We start from the raw sequence: 16,530 nt of genomic DNA on the forward strand, positions 1-16,530 counted from the left end.
TCTTACAGAGTACGAGCCGAGAACAAGTTTGGTCTTGGTGATGTTACGGAATCGACACCTATTGTGACAAAGAACCCGTTCAAGGTACCTGATTCACCAAGCAATCTTCAGATTTCAAATGTTAATAGGAAGAGTCTTATTCTAACATGGGATCGCCCCACTGAAGACGGCGGCTCTGAGGTTACCAACTACGTCGTCGAAAAGAGAGAGAAGCTTGGTTCGAAATGGTTCCGAGTCACTTCAAGACAAATCGAAGAATGCCGATTGAAAATCACTGGCTTGCAGGAAGGGCAGGAGTACGAGTTCCAAGTCATGGCCGAAAACGCTGAAGGAGTGAGTCAGCCAAGTGCCAGCTCTGAATCTGTCGTACTTCGGGATCCGATTTATCCGCCTGGAGAGCCAAGAACTGTAAAAGTAACTGACACGACAAGGAGCTCCATAAGTTTGTCTTGGTCGGCACCGACATTCGACGGTGGTAGTGATATCACAGGTTATACTGTTGAGATTTTGCCTGAAGATGCTGAAACCGAAGACTGGTTGGCTTGCACATCAAGCTCCGGATCTATCAGCACCCAGTACACTATCACTGGCCTGCAGGGCGAGAAATTGTACAAGATTCGCGTACGAGCAGTGAACGCAGGCGGATCAAGCGAACCGGCTCAGTTGGCCACTGCTGTGCAACCCAAGGATGTATTGATTGAGCCTGAGATTGAAGTCGATGCCGATGTCGGACAGTTTGTGTCCGTTCGTGCTGGAGGTACCATCCGACTCTTCAGTATTATTAGAGGCCGACCAACACCAACTGCTAAATGGTCGAAACTTGACGGCCAGATAAACGAAATGGCTCAAATTGAAACTACGGTTTATTCAACGCTTCTGCTGATCAACAACTGCTCAAGAAGTGATGCTGGACGATATGTGCTTACCCTGGAGAATTCATCAGGAACTAAAACTGTGTCGATCACTGTTAAAGTTCTTGATACGCCAGGAGCTGTAAAGAACCTTAAAGTTACTGAAGTTACTCGGGACCATGCTGTTATATCTTGGGAGATGCCAGAACTTGACGGCGGCTCCGTTGTCAGTAACTACCTGATACAGAAGCGAGAGACAACACGCAAGGCCTTCCAGGCTGTGGGAAGCACCCCACACAGAACAAGTTTCAAAATCACCGGACTTGTTGAGGGGGATTCATACTTCTTCAGAGTTTTGGCTGAAAACGAGTACGGCATTGGTGTACCATGCGAGACCACACAAGCAGTTAAGATCTCAGAGGTTCCAAGCTTGCCAGAACAAGTAGAAGTCAGCGATATAACCAACACATCTGCAACTCTATCTTGGACTAAACCAGAACACGACGGTGGAAGTCCTATTACAGGGTATGTGGTGGAGCATATGCAGAAGGGTGGCTTCGAATCTTGGACCGTCGGTGGTTCGACGAAGAACATGAAGCTTGTTGTTGGAAAACTTAACACTGGAAAAGATTACGTGTTCCGAGTTCGTGCCCAGAACGATGTTGGCATCTCAGACGGTCGGGAAACAAACACCGTGAATATTCGTGAGCTTCTCATCGCTCCCAATGTTGATACAAGCAAGATATTTAACAACACTGTATGCGAGAAGGTGGGAACCAATATTCATATCAAGGTCCCTTATTCGGGAATACCGACACCAACTGCACAGTTCTTGCGAAATGGAGAACCATTGAAGCAGACCAGTAGAGTCAACTCTGTTACTTCCGACGGAGTTGCAAAGCTCAATATCGGAGAAGTAACCCGAAAGGATGCCGGTGAATACGAGCTTGTTGTTAAGAATTCAGTCGGTACAAAGACTGCTACTCTGCGTGTTGTCGTCATGGAAAAACCAGGACCACCAACCGGACCCATGGAGATAAAGGACGTATCTGCAGAGAGCATCACCGTTGCATGGGCAGCACCAGAAGAAGACGGAGGAACTCCAGTCACACATTACACACTCGAGAAACTGGATAGTAATATCGGGTGGACAGAAGTATCTGGATTCGTAGTTCGAACATCGCAGAAAGTCACCAGACTCACAACTGGACAGGAATACGTATTCAGAGTTAAAGCAGCAAACAAGTTTGGTTTGAGTGATCCACTTGATTCTCAACCTATCATGGCCCGTCATCCATTCAACAAACCAGGCGTACCAAGTCCACCACAGATAGTGTCGGTAACCAGTGATTCTATAGTAATCAGCTGGCAAGAGCCAACCAACGATGGTGGTTCCGCCATTTTAGGTTACCATGTCGAACGCAAGGACAGAAACTCAATCATGTGGACGAAGGCAAACAGCTACATCGTGCGGGATACAACGTTCAAATGCGGAAACCTTTCACAAGGTCTCAGTTACGAGTTCAGAGTGACCGCTGAGAATTTGGCTGGCATGGGCAAAACAAGCAAGACATCAGACGCAGTGATCACACGCGACCCGATCGAACCACCACGTGACGTGCACGTTACTAGAGTCAACAGAACCAACATCACATTACAATGGCGACGACCAGAGTACGATGGCGGCAGCAAGGTTACCGGATATATCATTGAAAAAGCGGACGTACCTAACGGTAGATGGATGAAATGCAACTTTAACAAAGTAATCGATCAGACGTTCGAAGCTGATGGTCTCATCGAAGGAAAAACTTACGAGTTTAGAGTCATCGCACAAAATGCAGCGGGTAGCGTCAGCAAGCCGTCCGAATCCACTGGATCTGTAACTGCACGAGATGAAGTTGAACCAGCAAGCGTGGATGTCGATGCCCAATACCGCGACGTTGTTTGCGTTAAGGCTGGAGAAACTTTCACACTTAAAACACACATCAACGGCAAACCAGTTCCTACTGTTTCGTGGGAGAAAGACGGAAAGGAATTCGTTTCTGGACCTCGCATCAGTATTCTTACAACAGATGTAACATCCAACGTTACTGTAAAAGATTGTCGCAGAACCGACAGTGGAACTTATACAATCAAGGTACACAACGCTGCAGGTGAACGATCTATCGGTATCAACGTACGAGTGCTGGATACACCAGGCGTGTGCGAGTCGGTAACGGTGACCGGTGTTACAGCCGAAAAGTGCTCTTTGTCTTGGCAGCCACCGAAACTAAATGGAGGCGCAAAGATCACTGGATACACGATTGAGAAGCGTGAAACATCTCGCTTGGCGTGGACAGTGGTGGTTTATGGCACAGAACTCACACAGCACAAAGTAACTGGCTTGATCAGAGGAAACGAATACATATTCCGAATCAGAGCAGAAAACAAGTTTGGACTTGGCGATCATGCTGAAACAGATGCAGTTGCTGCTGTTGATCCGTTTGTTGCTCCGGATGCTCCTGGAGCACCAGAAGTATCAAATGTTATGAAAAACAGCTGTACTGTGATGTGGACGAGGCCAGAATCGGATGGCGGTGCCGAAATAGCGGGTTACATCGTTGAAAGACGAGAGAAGAACTCTGCAAGATGGCACCGAGTCAACCGAAGACTCGTATCCGATCTTCGATCAAGGGTCACTGAACTCAAGGAAGGAAGCGAGGTTGAGTTCAGGGTTTACGCTGAAAATCGTGCTGGAGTTGGTCAAGCAAGCGAGTCGTCAGGATTTGTAAAACTAATGGATCCTATATACGTACCAGAAGCACCTGGAATTCCACGAGTTACAGACAGCACAAAATCTTCTGTTTCTCTGCGATGGACGAGACCTATGTATGATGGTGGTGCTGATATTATTGGTTATTCTGTTGAATATGCTGAAGTATCAGAAAAGGAAGAAGACGAAGATTTTGACCAAGAAGCTGTTGTGTGGGGCAAAGCCGTTGACAAGACTTGTCTTAGAAACACAGCATACACCATTACTGGACTTGTGCAAAACAAGAGCTACCGCTTCCGCGTGTGTGCTCATAACAGCTTGGGTGCTTCTGCCCCGGCGATAACTGCAACCAAGGTAGTGCCGGTGGAAAGGTTTGAACCACCAACCTTCGGGCCAGACACTGATCTTAGAAAAACGTTATCTGTCAGAGCTGGTGGATCTGTTCGACTTGCTGTTCCAATCATTGGACGACCAGCACCTAGTGTGTCTTGGTCAAGAACACATAACGGTTTGAAGGAGCGCGCAATTATCGATACAACTGATACTATGACCACTTTGCTTATTGAAAATGTGACCAGAGACGATACGGCCAAATACACACTCACACTTTCCAACCAAAGCGGAACCATTGCTGCCAGTGTTATGGTCAAAGTACTTGATACGCCAGCAGCACCTGAAGAACTTGCGATTACCGGCATGTCAAAGAGTGCGATTTCCGTATCTTGGAAAGCACCGGAGATCGATGGCGGAAGTAACATCACCAACTACATTCTTGAACGAAGAGAAGCCACCAAGAAAGCGTGGTCTACAGTGGAAACCGCTTGCGCACGAACGTCGTACAAATTCACCAAACTCAATGAAGGGTTCCGATACTACTTCAGAGTGATGGCAGAAAACGAATACGGCGTCGGAGCACCGGCACAGACCGAGCATCCAGTCAGAGCATCAGAAGAGCCAGGCCCGCCAAAGTCAATCCAATGCACCGATATTACAAAAGACAGTGTGTCATTGCAGTGGCAGAAGCCTGACTACGATGGTGGAAGCGAAATTCTTGATTACACGATTGAACAACAGCTCAAAGGATTTGATCAATGGACCAAGGTCAAGGTAGTCAAGGCATCGCTTCACAACTACGTGGTAACACATTTGAATGAGAACCAACAATACACCTTCCGTGTTTCGGCAAGAAACGATACAGGAACTAGTCCATCGACAGAGCTGTCAGGATACGTTCTTGTTGTTACTCAAACTGCACCACCGGATGCGGAATTAGGTGGTTTTAGCCAAAAACTTGTTGAAGGGAAGGCTGGTACTACCATTCAAGCTTCAATTGTAATCAAAGGTAAACCAGCACCTACAACCGAATGGAAACGTGAAGGTGAAGAGCTCAAGATGACCAGCAGAAACAACTATGAAACTGTTGGAAATCAAGCGGTTCTTACAATTAAGGACGCAGAACTGAAAGATGCAGGCAACTACCAACTGCTCTTGGAAAATAGCGTTGGAAGCAAGACAATCCCTGTCGTTGTTCGAGTTCTTGATAAGCCGGGTGCTCCGAAGGGTCCAGTTGAGTTCTCAGGAGTGACTTCAGATTCGCTTGTCCTGTCATGGAGTTCTCCTGAAGCTGATGGTGGTGCCGCGGTCAACAACTATATTGTTGATATGAGGGAAACATCAGGTGATGCAACTGAATGGAGAATGATATCGGGATCGACAGCAAGAAATTCTCTGAAGGTGACAAGACTTATACCAGGAATGGATTATGCTTTCCGAATCCGAGCCGAGAACCGATTTGGAATCGGAAAAGGTTTGGAATCTGGTTCCATCAAGGCTCAGTTTCCATTCAAGACACCTGGGTCGCCAAGTGCACCAACTATCATTGCTACTACACGTGAGACTATGACCATCAAATGGGAAGCACCGATGAATGACGGCGGTTCGAAGATTCTGGGCTATCACATCGAAAAGAAGGACAGAAACTCTATCTTGTGGATGAAGTGCAGCAAAACCTTGCTCTCCAGTACAGAGTACAAAATCACCAACTTACAAGAAGGTCTTGAATACGAGTTCCGCGTGTATGCAGAGAATGCTGCAGGTTGTGGAAAGACAAGCAAGCCATCTGACTCTGCTGTTGCGCGAGATTCAGTCGATCCGCCACAAGATATAGAAGTCGTTGGAATCACCAGGAATTCAGCTCATATACAATGGAAGAAGCCAGAGTATGATGGTGGATCCAGGGTAACTGGTTACATCATTGAGCGAATGGAGGTTCCAGCTGGCCGATGGCTCAAATGTAACTTTAGCAACGTGTCGATCACCAACTTTAACATTGAAGGCCTAACTGAAGGAACGAAATATCAATTCCGAGTTTGCGCCAAGAACGCAGCGGGTGCTGTAAGCATTCCATGTATGACTATACTACCTGTGCTTATCAAGGACGATTTACAACCACCCACAATTGACATGGACGCAAGGTTTGCTGAGCTGATAACTGTACGAGCTGGCAGAACTATTAAGCTTGAAGCTGGTATTCGTGGCAAGCCGACGCCAACAATCACATGGAAGAAAGACGAACAGGAGTTTAAAACAACCGGGCGAATTGTTATCAGAAATACCGACATCTCGTCCTGCTTGGAAATCAGTGATGCAGATAAAGAAGACACAGCTACTTACTCGCTCACTGTCCAGAACTTTGGTGGTTCTCGCTCACTATCAATTCAAGTCAAAGTACTTGACAAGCCAGGAGCTCCTACAGGACCTGTACAAGTAACCGGTATCACAGCTGAGAAGTGTACGATCAAGTGGAGTCCACCTAAGCGTGATGGAGGAGCACCGATCACTAACTACGTTGTTGAGAAGCGTGAAACCAGTCATTTGGCGTGGGTGCTTGTAAACCCAAGCGTGGAGGGTACAATGTGCAAAATAAGCAAAATGCTTGCTGGCAACGAGTACATCTTCCGTGTACGAGCTGAGAACAAGTACGGAGTCGGTGACGCTCTTGAATCCGAAGAAATTCTTGCTAAGAATCCATTCTCAACGGCTTCTGCACCAACTTCAGTTGAAATCACATCAGTAAACAATAACTCTGTTACCTTGGCATGGGCTCGACCAAAGCATGATGGAGGCTCTGAAATATCAGGTTACGTTATTGAGAAAAAAATCAAATCCGGACTTCGCTGGATTAGAGCAAACAAAAAGCCCGTATTAGATATGCGATACAAGGTTCCAGAACTCAGCGAAAACCAAGAGTACGAATTCCGAGTTTGCGCTGAAAACGCTGCTGGTACTGGACCGATGAGCGAGGAAACACCGTATGTTCTCATCCAGGACCCGAAGTATCCACCAGAAGCACCCATTAACTTAAGAGTGGAAGACACAACAAAGTCTTCCGTCAGTTTATCGTGGATCCCGCCCACCTTCGATGGAGGCAGTGAGGTTATGGGTTACGTGGTTGAGATGACAGTTACTAAGAAGCGACGAACACACTCACAGTCGTCCACATCTACTGTTATGACAACGACCACCATTACTACTGTTGATGGGGTAGAAGAAATACTTGACGACGAGCAGCGACTTGACATTCACCGAGAATGGACTCAAGTATCTGGCAAGACCCTTGTGCAAGACACGGAATATGTTGTAACTGGATTGAAGGACAAGACCGAGTATCTCTTCCGTGTAGCGGCTGTCAGTAAAGTTGGTACCGGGACAAAGGCTATGCTGCGCATGCCTGTCACGTGCGTTGAAAGGTTGGAAATGCCAGAACTAGTCATTGATGAAACTGTTCGCCGAAATGTCACTGTCAAAGCTGGAAACCAAGTTAGACTTAACCTTGGATTCCGTGGTCGACCGGCACCGACGATTACTTGGTCAAAGGCAGACACCAGTGCTGAAAACCTGAAACAGCGAGGAATTGTAGAAACAACTCCGTATACTACATCACTTACAATCAGCGACTCGACGAGGTTCGATGCGGGCAGATACATGGTCACTGTGGAAAACAGCGAAGGATCAAAGGACTTTGCATACAACGTCAAAGTACTTGATACTTCAGGACCAGTTACCGACTTGCAGGTGGTCGAAATGACTCGTGACAGTGCAACCATCAAGTGGACAACTCCCGAAAATGACGGGTGCTCTGTGATAACCAACTACGTTGTGCAAAAGCGAGAATCATCGCGCAAAGCTTGGACCACTGTTTCAAGCGAATGTACAAGAAACACATACAAGATTACTGGTTTAACTGAAGGTGACACTTACAAGTTCAGAGTCATGGCCGAAAACGCCCAAGGACTTGGTGTTCCTACAGAAACATCCGAAGCCGTCAAGATTTCAATGAAACCATCAAGTCCTGGAAAGATCCAGCTTACCGATGTCACTAAATCAACAGTTTCGCTCGAGTGGACCAAACCTGAACACAACGGAGGAAGCGACATCACCGGTTACGTTGTGGAGATGGTACTTTCTGGATTTGAAAAGTGGCAGCAGTGTGCGTCTGTGAATGCTCTGTCGACCACCCTTAAAGGATTGGAAGAAGGCCGTCAGTATCAGTTCCGTGTTCGTGCAAAGAACGACAAGGGACTCAGCGACGCTGCGACTTTAAATCATATCGTGACGATCAAGGATATTGTTGAAGAGCCGATTATAAACCTACGGGATCTACCGGTTGGAGGAATCCACAGCAAAGCAGGAACAAGTATCAATATTTCAATCCCAGTTTCCGGCAAACCGAAGCCAGAAATTTTGTGGAAGAAGAATGGAGAGCCAATCAAACAGACCACACGAGTTTCGACTGTGAGCTCTGCCATTCAGACATCCATTTCTATCAAATCGTGCAAGCTTGAAGACTCTGGAAAATACGAGATCACAGCTACAAATGCTTCCGGTACCGCAAAGGGTGTGTTATCGATTGCTGTATTGGATAAGCCGAGCAAAATCACTGATTTGTCCATTGAGTCGGTGACCGAAAATTCGGTTAGCCTTGTATGGCAACCACCGCAAGAAGACGGAGGATGCCAGATTAGTAACTACGTTGTTCAAATGCGAGATGCCGAATCTGACGTTTGGGTTGACTGCGCAGCTACTGCTGTACGACCAAGAATAAAGGTGAACAAGCTCACAATAGGAAAAGAATATCAATTCCGTGTATCGGCCGAAAACCGATTCGGGTGCGGAGAATTTGTCGCTTCCGAAAAGGTGTTGGTGAAATATCCTTTCAGCAAACCTGGACCACCGGGTATTCCTAAATCTACTTTGGTCTCGTCGGATCACGTTGTTCTGCACTGGCACGAACCAGTTCACGACGGAGGAAGCCCAATCATTTCTTACCACGTTGAGATGAAGGACCGAAACAGTATCTTGTGGCGCAAGGTCAACCGAATGGACGTTCGTGAGACCAGCTTCAAAGCAACGGGTCTTCAGCCAGGTCTTACATACGAGTTCCGAGTTTATGCTGAGAATGCTGCAGGCTGTGGCAAACCAAGCCAATCGTGCGACCCTGTTGTAGCCAGAGACCAAATATCAAGACCTCTGGCCGTAGAACCAACAGGTGTAACTCGAACGACAGTCGATCTTGTTTGGAGGAAACCTGAAAACGATGGTGGCGCAAGGATTTCTGGATATGTGGTGGAACGAAGAGAGTTGCCAAGCGGACGATGGCTTAAGTGCAACTTCAGTAACCTGATTGAATGCAAGTACACTGTCACAGGTTTGACTGAGAACATCAGTTATGAGTTCCAAGTCATTGCGAAAAATGCTGCTGGTTCCGTATCAGAGCCAAGTGAACCAAGCGAACAAGTCACCTGCAAAGATTCGTTCACCCCTCCACGACTCGACCTCATGGGTAACTTAAAGGACACCATTGTTGTTAAAGCTGGTGAGGCAATCACTTTGGCAGCATCCATCTTTGGGAAGCCATGCCCAACAGCCACTTGGAGCCGCAATAACGTTGAACTTGACAACACACCAAAAACAGAGATCACTGACACGGGATCTACAACAACATTATCCATCAAGGATTCAACTCGGGATGATAGTGGCGACTATGTTCTTCACTTGAAGAATACTGCTGGTTCACGTTCTATATCGATCACAGTTAAAGTACTAGACAAACCAGGGCAACCTATCGGTCCTTTAGCTGTAAGCGAAGTTACATCCGAAAAGTGCAGGTTGTCGTGGCGAACACCAGAAAACAACGGAGGTGCACCGGTTACACATTACAACTTGGAAAAACGTGAAACATCTCGTTTGGCTTGGACTCTTGTCGAATCTGGTATTGAGGGTGTTACCACCAAGGTTCACCGTCTTCTCAAAGGGAATGAATACATCTTCCGTGTTATTGCTGTTAACAAATATGGCCCAGGAGTGCCATTGGAATCAGTTCCTGTTACGGCAAAGGATCCTTTTACTACACCGGGAGCGCCAGGGAAACCACAAGTCTCGACAGTGATGAGAAATTCAGCAGTCATCACATGGGCTCGCCCAAGCACCGATGGTGGGAGCGAAATCAACGGTTACCATATTGAACGGAAGGAACGAAACTCTTTGAGATGGACTCGTGCAGTAAGACGAGCAGTACCAAGTCTGCACCACAAAGTTACAGGGTTGTCCGAAGGCGCGGAATACGAGTTCCGTGTTTCAGCCGAAAACGCAGCGGGAATTGGCCCGACTTCAGAATGCAGTTCGCCTGTTCTTTGCAAGGAACCTGTCTACGTTCCTGGACCAACGGGTATGCCAAAGGTTTTGGACACAACGAAACGAAGCGTAACTTTGGCTTGGGCAGCACCATCATTTGACGGTGGTTCGAATGTCACAGGTTACCAGATAGAGGTTTGCCAGAAGGACGCAGATACTGAGGAATGGGCCAAATGTACACCACCAACTGGAATCAAAACTACCGAATTTACCGTACCAGACTTGCAGCAAAACAAGGAATACAAGTTCCGAATCTCTGCTTTAAACGTGTGTGGTATTGGTGAAGCTGTTCAACTCCCAATCGCAGTAGAGACCACCGACAGGCTCGAAGCTCCAGAAATTTCTCCTGATGGTGATTTAAGAAAGAACCTTACGGTAAAATCTGGCAGTCCAATCACCTTGACTGTTCCGATCCGCGGAAGACCAGTTCCTACAGTTCGATGGAGCAAGGAAGGAGCACCAAGTGTTGGTGAAAGAACACAACTCGACACAACAGAAACTGGAACAACTCTGTTTATACCTGAATGCAATCGATCAGATTCTGGAAAATACACGCTTACATTGGACAACAGCTCTGGTTCGACGTCGGCAAGCTGCTCAGTGAAGGTTCTAGATACACCAGGCCCATGCAATAACCTTTCTGTAAAGGATGTGACAAAAGACTATGCAACTGCTGTGTGGGAACCTCCAACAAACGATGGCGGAAGTCATATCACCAACTACATTGTGGAAAAGAAAGAAACCGGCCGCAAAGCTTGGTCAACCATTACAACCGGATGCCAACGAACACACATCAAGATTAACTTGAGCGAAGGTTTAACTTACCTTTTCAGAGTGATGGCAGAAAACGAAAACGGAATTGGCGTTCCTGTTGAAACAAGTACACCAGTCAAAGCTACAGAAGTACCTGGTGCACCAGACCGTTTAGAAGTTGTCGATGTGACGCGGTCATCTGTTGCTTTACAGTGGAACAAGCCAGAGGTTGATGGTGGTTCTAAGATTCTCGGTTATATTATCGAGTCATTGGAAAAGGATCAAAACAAATGGGTGAAACGCATAACTGTGAAAGAACCTTTGGCAAACATTACAAACTTGAAAGAAGGACAAGAATATGCATTCCGTGTTGTTTCACTAAATGAAGTTGGTGCATCAGATCCACGAGAAGCAAGTTCCCTAGTTTTGGTTCGAGACACTTTTGTAGCGCCATCATTGGACTTGTCGCAGTTGCCCCACTCGGTTGCTCATGTGAAAGCAGGAGATAATCTTGATGTTCGCGTGCCGTATACTGGCAAACCGAAACCTACGATTAAATGGGTAAAAGACAACGCCAAGGTACGAATCACAAAGCGAGTTGACACTGACAGTGATGAAGAAGGAATTGCAAGCTTGAAAATCCAAACCGTGACACAAGAAGACGCTGGTATTTACGAACTTCATGCAGAAAACCAAGGTGGAAAACGATGCGCGAAGATTTCAGTCATTGTACTGGACAAACCTGGTGCAGTAGAAGAACTACAGACATCAAATGTGACAGAATCATCAGTTACACTGTCGTGGAAAGCACCAGCGTTTGATGGCGGTTCGGCAATCAGTTGCTACGTTGTTGATCTGCGAACATCGGAAGAAGCAGAATGGAGAATGGTTTCGTCAGCAATTGTGCGAACAACATTTAAATGCACAAAACTCGACCTTGGAAAAGAATATACTTTCCGTGTTCGAGCGATGAACCGATTTGGACTTGGCCCTGTATCTTGTACAGAACCAGTCACAATCGAATTGCCATACAAGGTTCCTGGAGCACCAGCAGCTTGCACTGTTAGTTACGCCTGCAAAGACGCAATGGTCGTGAATTGGCAAGAGCCGGTAAAGGATGGCGGTAATCCAGTGATTGGATATCATCTGGAAGTGAAGGACAGGAACAGCATTCTGTGGAAAAAGGCGAACCGTGGAATTATTCGAAGCACACACTACCGTGTCTTGGGACTTCAAGAAGGCTTGGAGTATGAATACCGTGTCAGCGCTGAAAACGCAGCTGGAGTTGGTAAACCAAGCAGACCATCGGAAGCGGTGTTTGCTCGTGATCCAGTCGATATACCACGTGAGGTTGAGGTAGTCGATATCACACGATCTACTTGCCTTGTACGCTGGAAGAAACCAGAGTACGATGGTGGCCAGAAGATTGTCGGATATAACGTTGAAAAGAGAGATCTACCTGCAGGTCGTTGGACCAAGGCTAGCTTCAACATTATTCCAGACAACGAGTATCTGGTTACTGGATTGAATGGTGGAGCCGAGTATGAGTTCCGCGTCCTTGCCAAGAACGCAGCTGGAATCTTTAGTGAACCATCAGCTAGTACAGGTGCCGTGAGATGCGAAGATGACTTCAGACCCCCAAGGATTAATCTCGATGCGCATTTGCTTGACGAAGTGACCGTATCTGCAGGATCAACTCTGCGTCTACACGCCGGTATTTCAGGTAAACCAGAGCCAGCAATCACATGGTCTCTTAACGGAAAGGACATTAGAGAAGATCTTCGTCATATCATTGACACGACTATCGACCACTGCAGCATTCTCATTAAAGATTGCTCCAAAGCAGACTCTGGTGTGTTTACAATCAGCGCAAAGAATGCGTGTGGCGAGAAGGCGGCCAACATCAAAGTCCTTGTGCTCGACAAACCAGGATCACCTACAGGCCCAGTGAAGTTTTCAAGAATTTCTGATTCAAGAGTTACTTGCTCGTGGGAAGCTCCAGAACAAGATGGCGGATCCAAGATCACTCACTACATTGTATCTAAGCGGGAAACCTCAAGACTTGCATGGTCGGTGGTCAGCGAGAAGGAGGACTTGTGTACACTTACTGTGCAACGTCTGATAAAAAACAACGAATATCAGTTCCGTATTCAGGCCGTGAACAAGTTCGGTGTTGGTGAACCACTTGACTCCGAGCCAGTGGTGGCAAAGAACAGCTTCACAGAACCATCCGCCCCTGGAATGCCAGATGTAAACAATGTGACGGCAACCGGATGCACCGTGATGTGGAGACGACCTGAGTCGGACGGAGGAGCAGATATTGACGGATACATTCTCGAGAGACGAGAAAAGAAGAGTTCAAGGTGGATCAAGTGCAACAAGAAGGATCTTCGCGACTTGCGCTTCAAGATTGCCAACCTGAGCGAAAACAACGAGTACGAGTTCCGTGTTGCCGCTGAGAATGCTGCTGGTATTGGAGCATATAGCCCGATATCGTTGCCAGTTGTGATGCGTGATCCAATCGATGTACCAGGACCTCCAAGTAGCCCGAAGGTGCGCGACACTACACGAACATCCGTCGTTTTATCCTGGTCTCACCCAGCCTATAATGGTGGTAGTGCAGTCATTGGTTATATAATTGAATCAAAGATCGTCGAAGATGAAGAACAAGAACCACAGCAACAGGAAGAAGATGAAACTTCCTCTTCCATGGCTGAAGAGAAAGGCTGGAACTTGGTTCAATCCAACGTGCTTGGAACCAAATACACAATCGACAAACTAAACCATGACACAATATACAGATTCCGTGTATCGGCAATTAATAAGGGCGGCGTTGGTTTCCCTGCCGAGGTGGTCGGGGCAATCAAACCTGTAGACAGACTGGACCCACCAGAATATGACCTAGACGCTTCTCTGAGGAAAACAGTTTTGGTCCGAGCTGGAAACACAGTCAACATCTCAATCGCTGTTAAGGGTCGACCGACTCCTAATGTGACCTGGACGAAGGACAACGTTAATGTTACCACTAATCCTCGCGTTCATGTTGACAATGTGGATGGAAAGACAATTCTTGTTGTACAGGATTGCACAAGGAATGATACTGGAAAATATGCACTTGCGCTGGAAAATGCAAGTGGTGTAGCTAACACTTTTGTCAGCATTCGTGTACTGGACACTCCTGGTCAACCAGGCTCGCTCAAGGTGAAACAAATTACAAAGGAATACGCCATTATTACTTGGGATGCACCGCTTATTGATGGCGGCTCTGAAGTATTTAACTACCACGTAGACAAACGAGAAACAACACATCGGGCCTGGTCGTCAGTATCTAGGGACTGCAAGCGACTCACTTGGAAGATCGATGGTCTTAACAAAGGAAGCAGTTACTTCTTCCGTGTTTTGGCCGAAAACGAGTACGGTCTCGGTGTCGCGGCAGAAACCGAAGCGGTGACAGCTACAGAAATTCCTGACAGTGTCAATGATCTAAGGATTGAAGATATTACCAACAAGTCAATCACGCTGACCTGGTCCAAGCCGGACTCTGATGGTGGTACACCAATTTCAAGTTACATTGTCGAATATCGAGTTAAAGACGCTGAGAAGTGGACGTCGGTAAAAACTCGGCACACTTCAACAGTTCTTGAAAAGTTGAAGACGGGTGAAAAGTATGAGATTCGTGTTGCTGCTGAAAACGAAGCTGGACCAAGTGAATGGGCTTTGATCGGACCACTCGTGGCAAAAGAACAACAGATTCTGCCAGAAGCTGATCTAAGTTCTATTCCTGGAAGGAGCATTAATATGAGGGAAGGTGGAAACATCAGACTTGATATTCCATTCTACGGAAAGCCGAGTCCATCCATTAAGTGGAGCAAAGATCGAATCCCATTGAAACAAGGCGAACGCGTTGCATTCGAACGTATGCGCGACGTCGCATTGTTGATGATGAAGGATGTCAAGAAAGCGGACGCTGGTCAATATATTCTTCACCTTGAAAGCGCGGCTGGCCGAAAAGAAGCTGCGTTTACACTCAACGTATATGGAAACCCAGGAAAGATCAAGGGCGTGATCGAGTTCCTTGAGATTACTGCAACCAGCATCGTGTTGAAGTGGTCACCTCCAGAAGACAACGGAGGATCTGATATTACAAACTACATCATTGAGAAGAAAGAAACAACCAGCGATACGTGGTCTTCTGTAAACGCCAACTGCAGCAGGACGACCGTCAAAGCAATTAAGCTAAACCAGAATTCGGAATATGTGTTCAGAATTGCTGCTGAGAATAAATACGGACTTGGAGAGTTCACTGAATCTCCCGAAGTCGTTGCCAAGTATCCATTCAGAAATCCTACAGTGCCACCACAGCCGGAGGTTGTTGAAATTTCCGCCGATTCCATGACTGTTGTGTGGATGGAATGTCATTCCGATGGCGGTTCTGAAATCACTGGTTACCATGTTGAAAGGAAAGAACGAAACGCAATTCTCTGGACCAAGGCCAATCTTGCCACTCTCCGTACACGGGAATTCAAAGCAACTGGTTTAATTGAGGGGCTTGAGTATCAGTTCCGAGTCTATGCCGAGAACATGGCTGGACGAAGCCAGGCAAGTGAGCCAAGTAAGCCTGAAAGAGCACACAATGTTGTTAGTCCCCCAAGCTGCCCTGACTGGACAGACATCACTCGTGATTCAGTCACTCTCGTCTGGAAACCACCAAAATCGGATGGCGGAAGCAAAATTATTGGGTACAACATCGAGAAACGATCAGGAGCTGATGGAAGATGGCTCAAGTGCAACTACACCAATGTACAAGAGTGCGAGTTCACCGCAACCGCTCTTAACTCCGGTGAGAAGTACCAGTTCCGTGTAACTGCTAGAAACGCCTCGGGAACTGTAAGCAAACCTTCAATACCAAGTGCTGAGGTTGTTTGCCACGATGACTTCCAACCACCTATGATTCAGCTCGACACAGATATTCTTGACGGAGTCAGCATTCGAGCTGGTGTTACACTCAGACTTAAAGCCACTGTAACTGGAAAACCTGCACCGAAGATTGTTTGGACCCAAGACGGGAAGGAACTTGTTTCAAATGCACAAACTGAAATCACCAAGAACAAAAACGTCAGTTTGGTAACGATCAAAGACACGAGTAGACTCAACAGCGGTACATATGTGATTACTGCACGAAACCCTTGCGCCACAAAGGACATGGACGTGAAGGTGACTGTATTGGACAAACCAGGACCACCCGAAGGACCAGTCAAGTTTACATCACTAACAAAAGACAAGGTTACTCTATGGTGGGGAACACCAAAAGACACAGGCGGGGCTACCATTGAAAACTATGTGATTGAAAAGCGGGAAACAACTAGATTGAACTGGGCTTTGGTCACTGCTTGCTGTGAATCGACAAACCAAACGGTAAACAGGTTGATCAAAAACNCATGAATATCAGTTCAGGATATCTGCACAAAACAAGTACGGTGT

At 46.8% G+C, this 16,530-nt stretch overlaps 1 protein-coding gene across 2 annotated transcripts in view; it reads left to right on the forward strand.

Moving 5' to 3' along the window:
• The window catches only part of con (connectin), a gene marked incomplete in the record, with an annotated part of 129,125 nt that overhangs the window by 93,506 nt on the left and 19,089 nt on the right, over window positions 1-16,530 (forward strand). Inside the window, 1 exon segment of one of the 2 annotated variants that reach the window (XM_026835743.1) lies at window positions 9-16,061. In XM_026835743.1, coding sequence (XP_026691544.1) covers window positions 9-16,061 — 16,053 coding nt within the window. 2 annotated transcript variants of the gene reach the window in all.

Source organism: Ciona intestinalis, chromosome 9 (assembly GCF_000224145.3).
Source record: "Ciona intestinalis chromosome 9, KH, whole genome shotgun sequence".
NCBI lineage: Eukaryota > Metazoa > Chordata > Ascidiacea > Phlebobranchia > Cionidae > Ciona > Ciona intestinalis.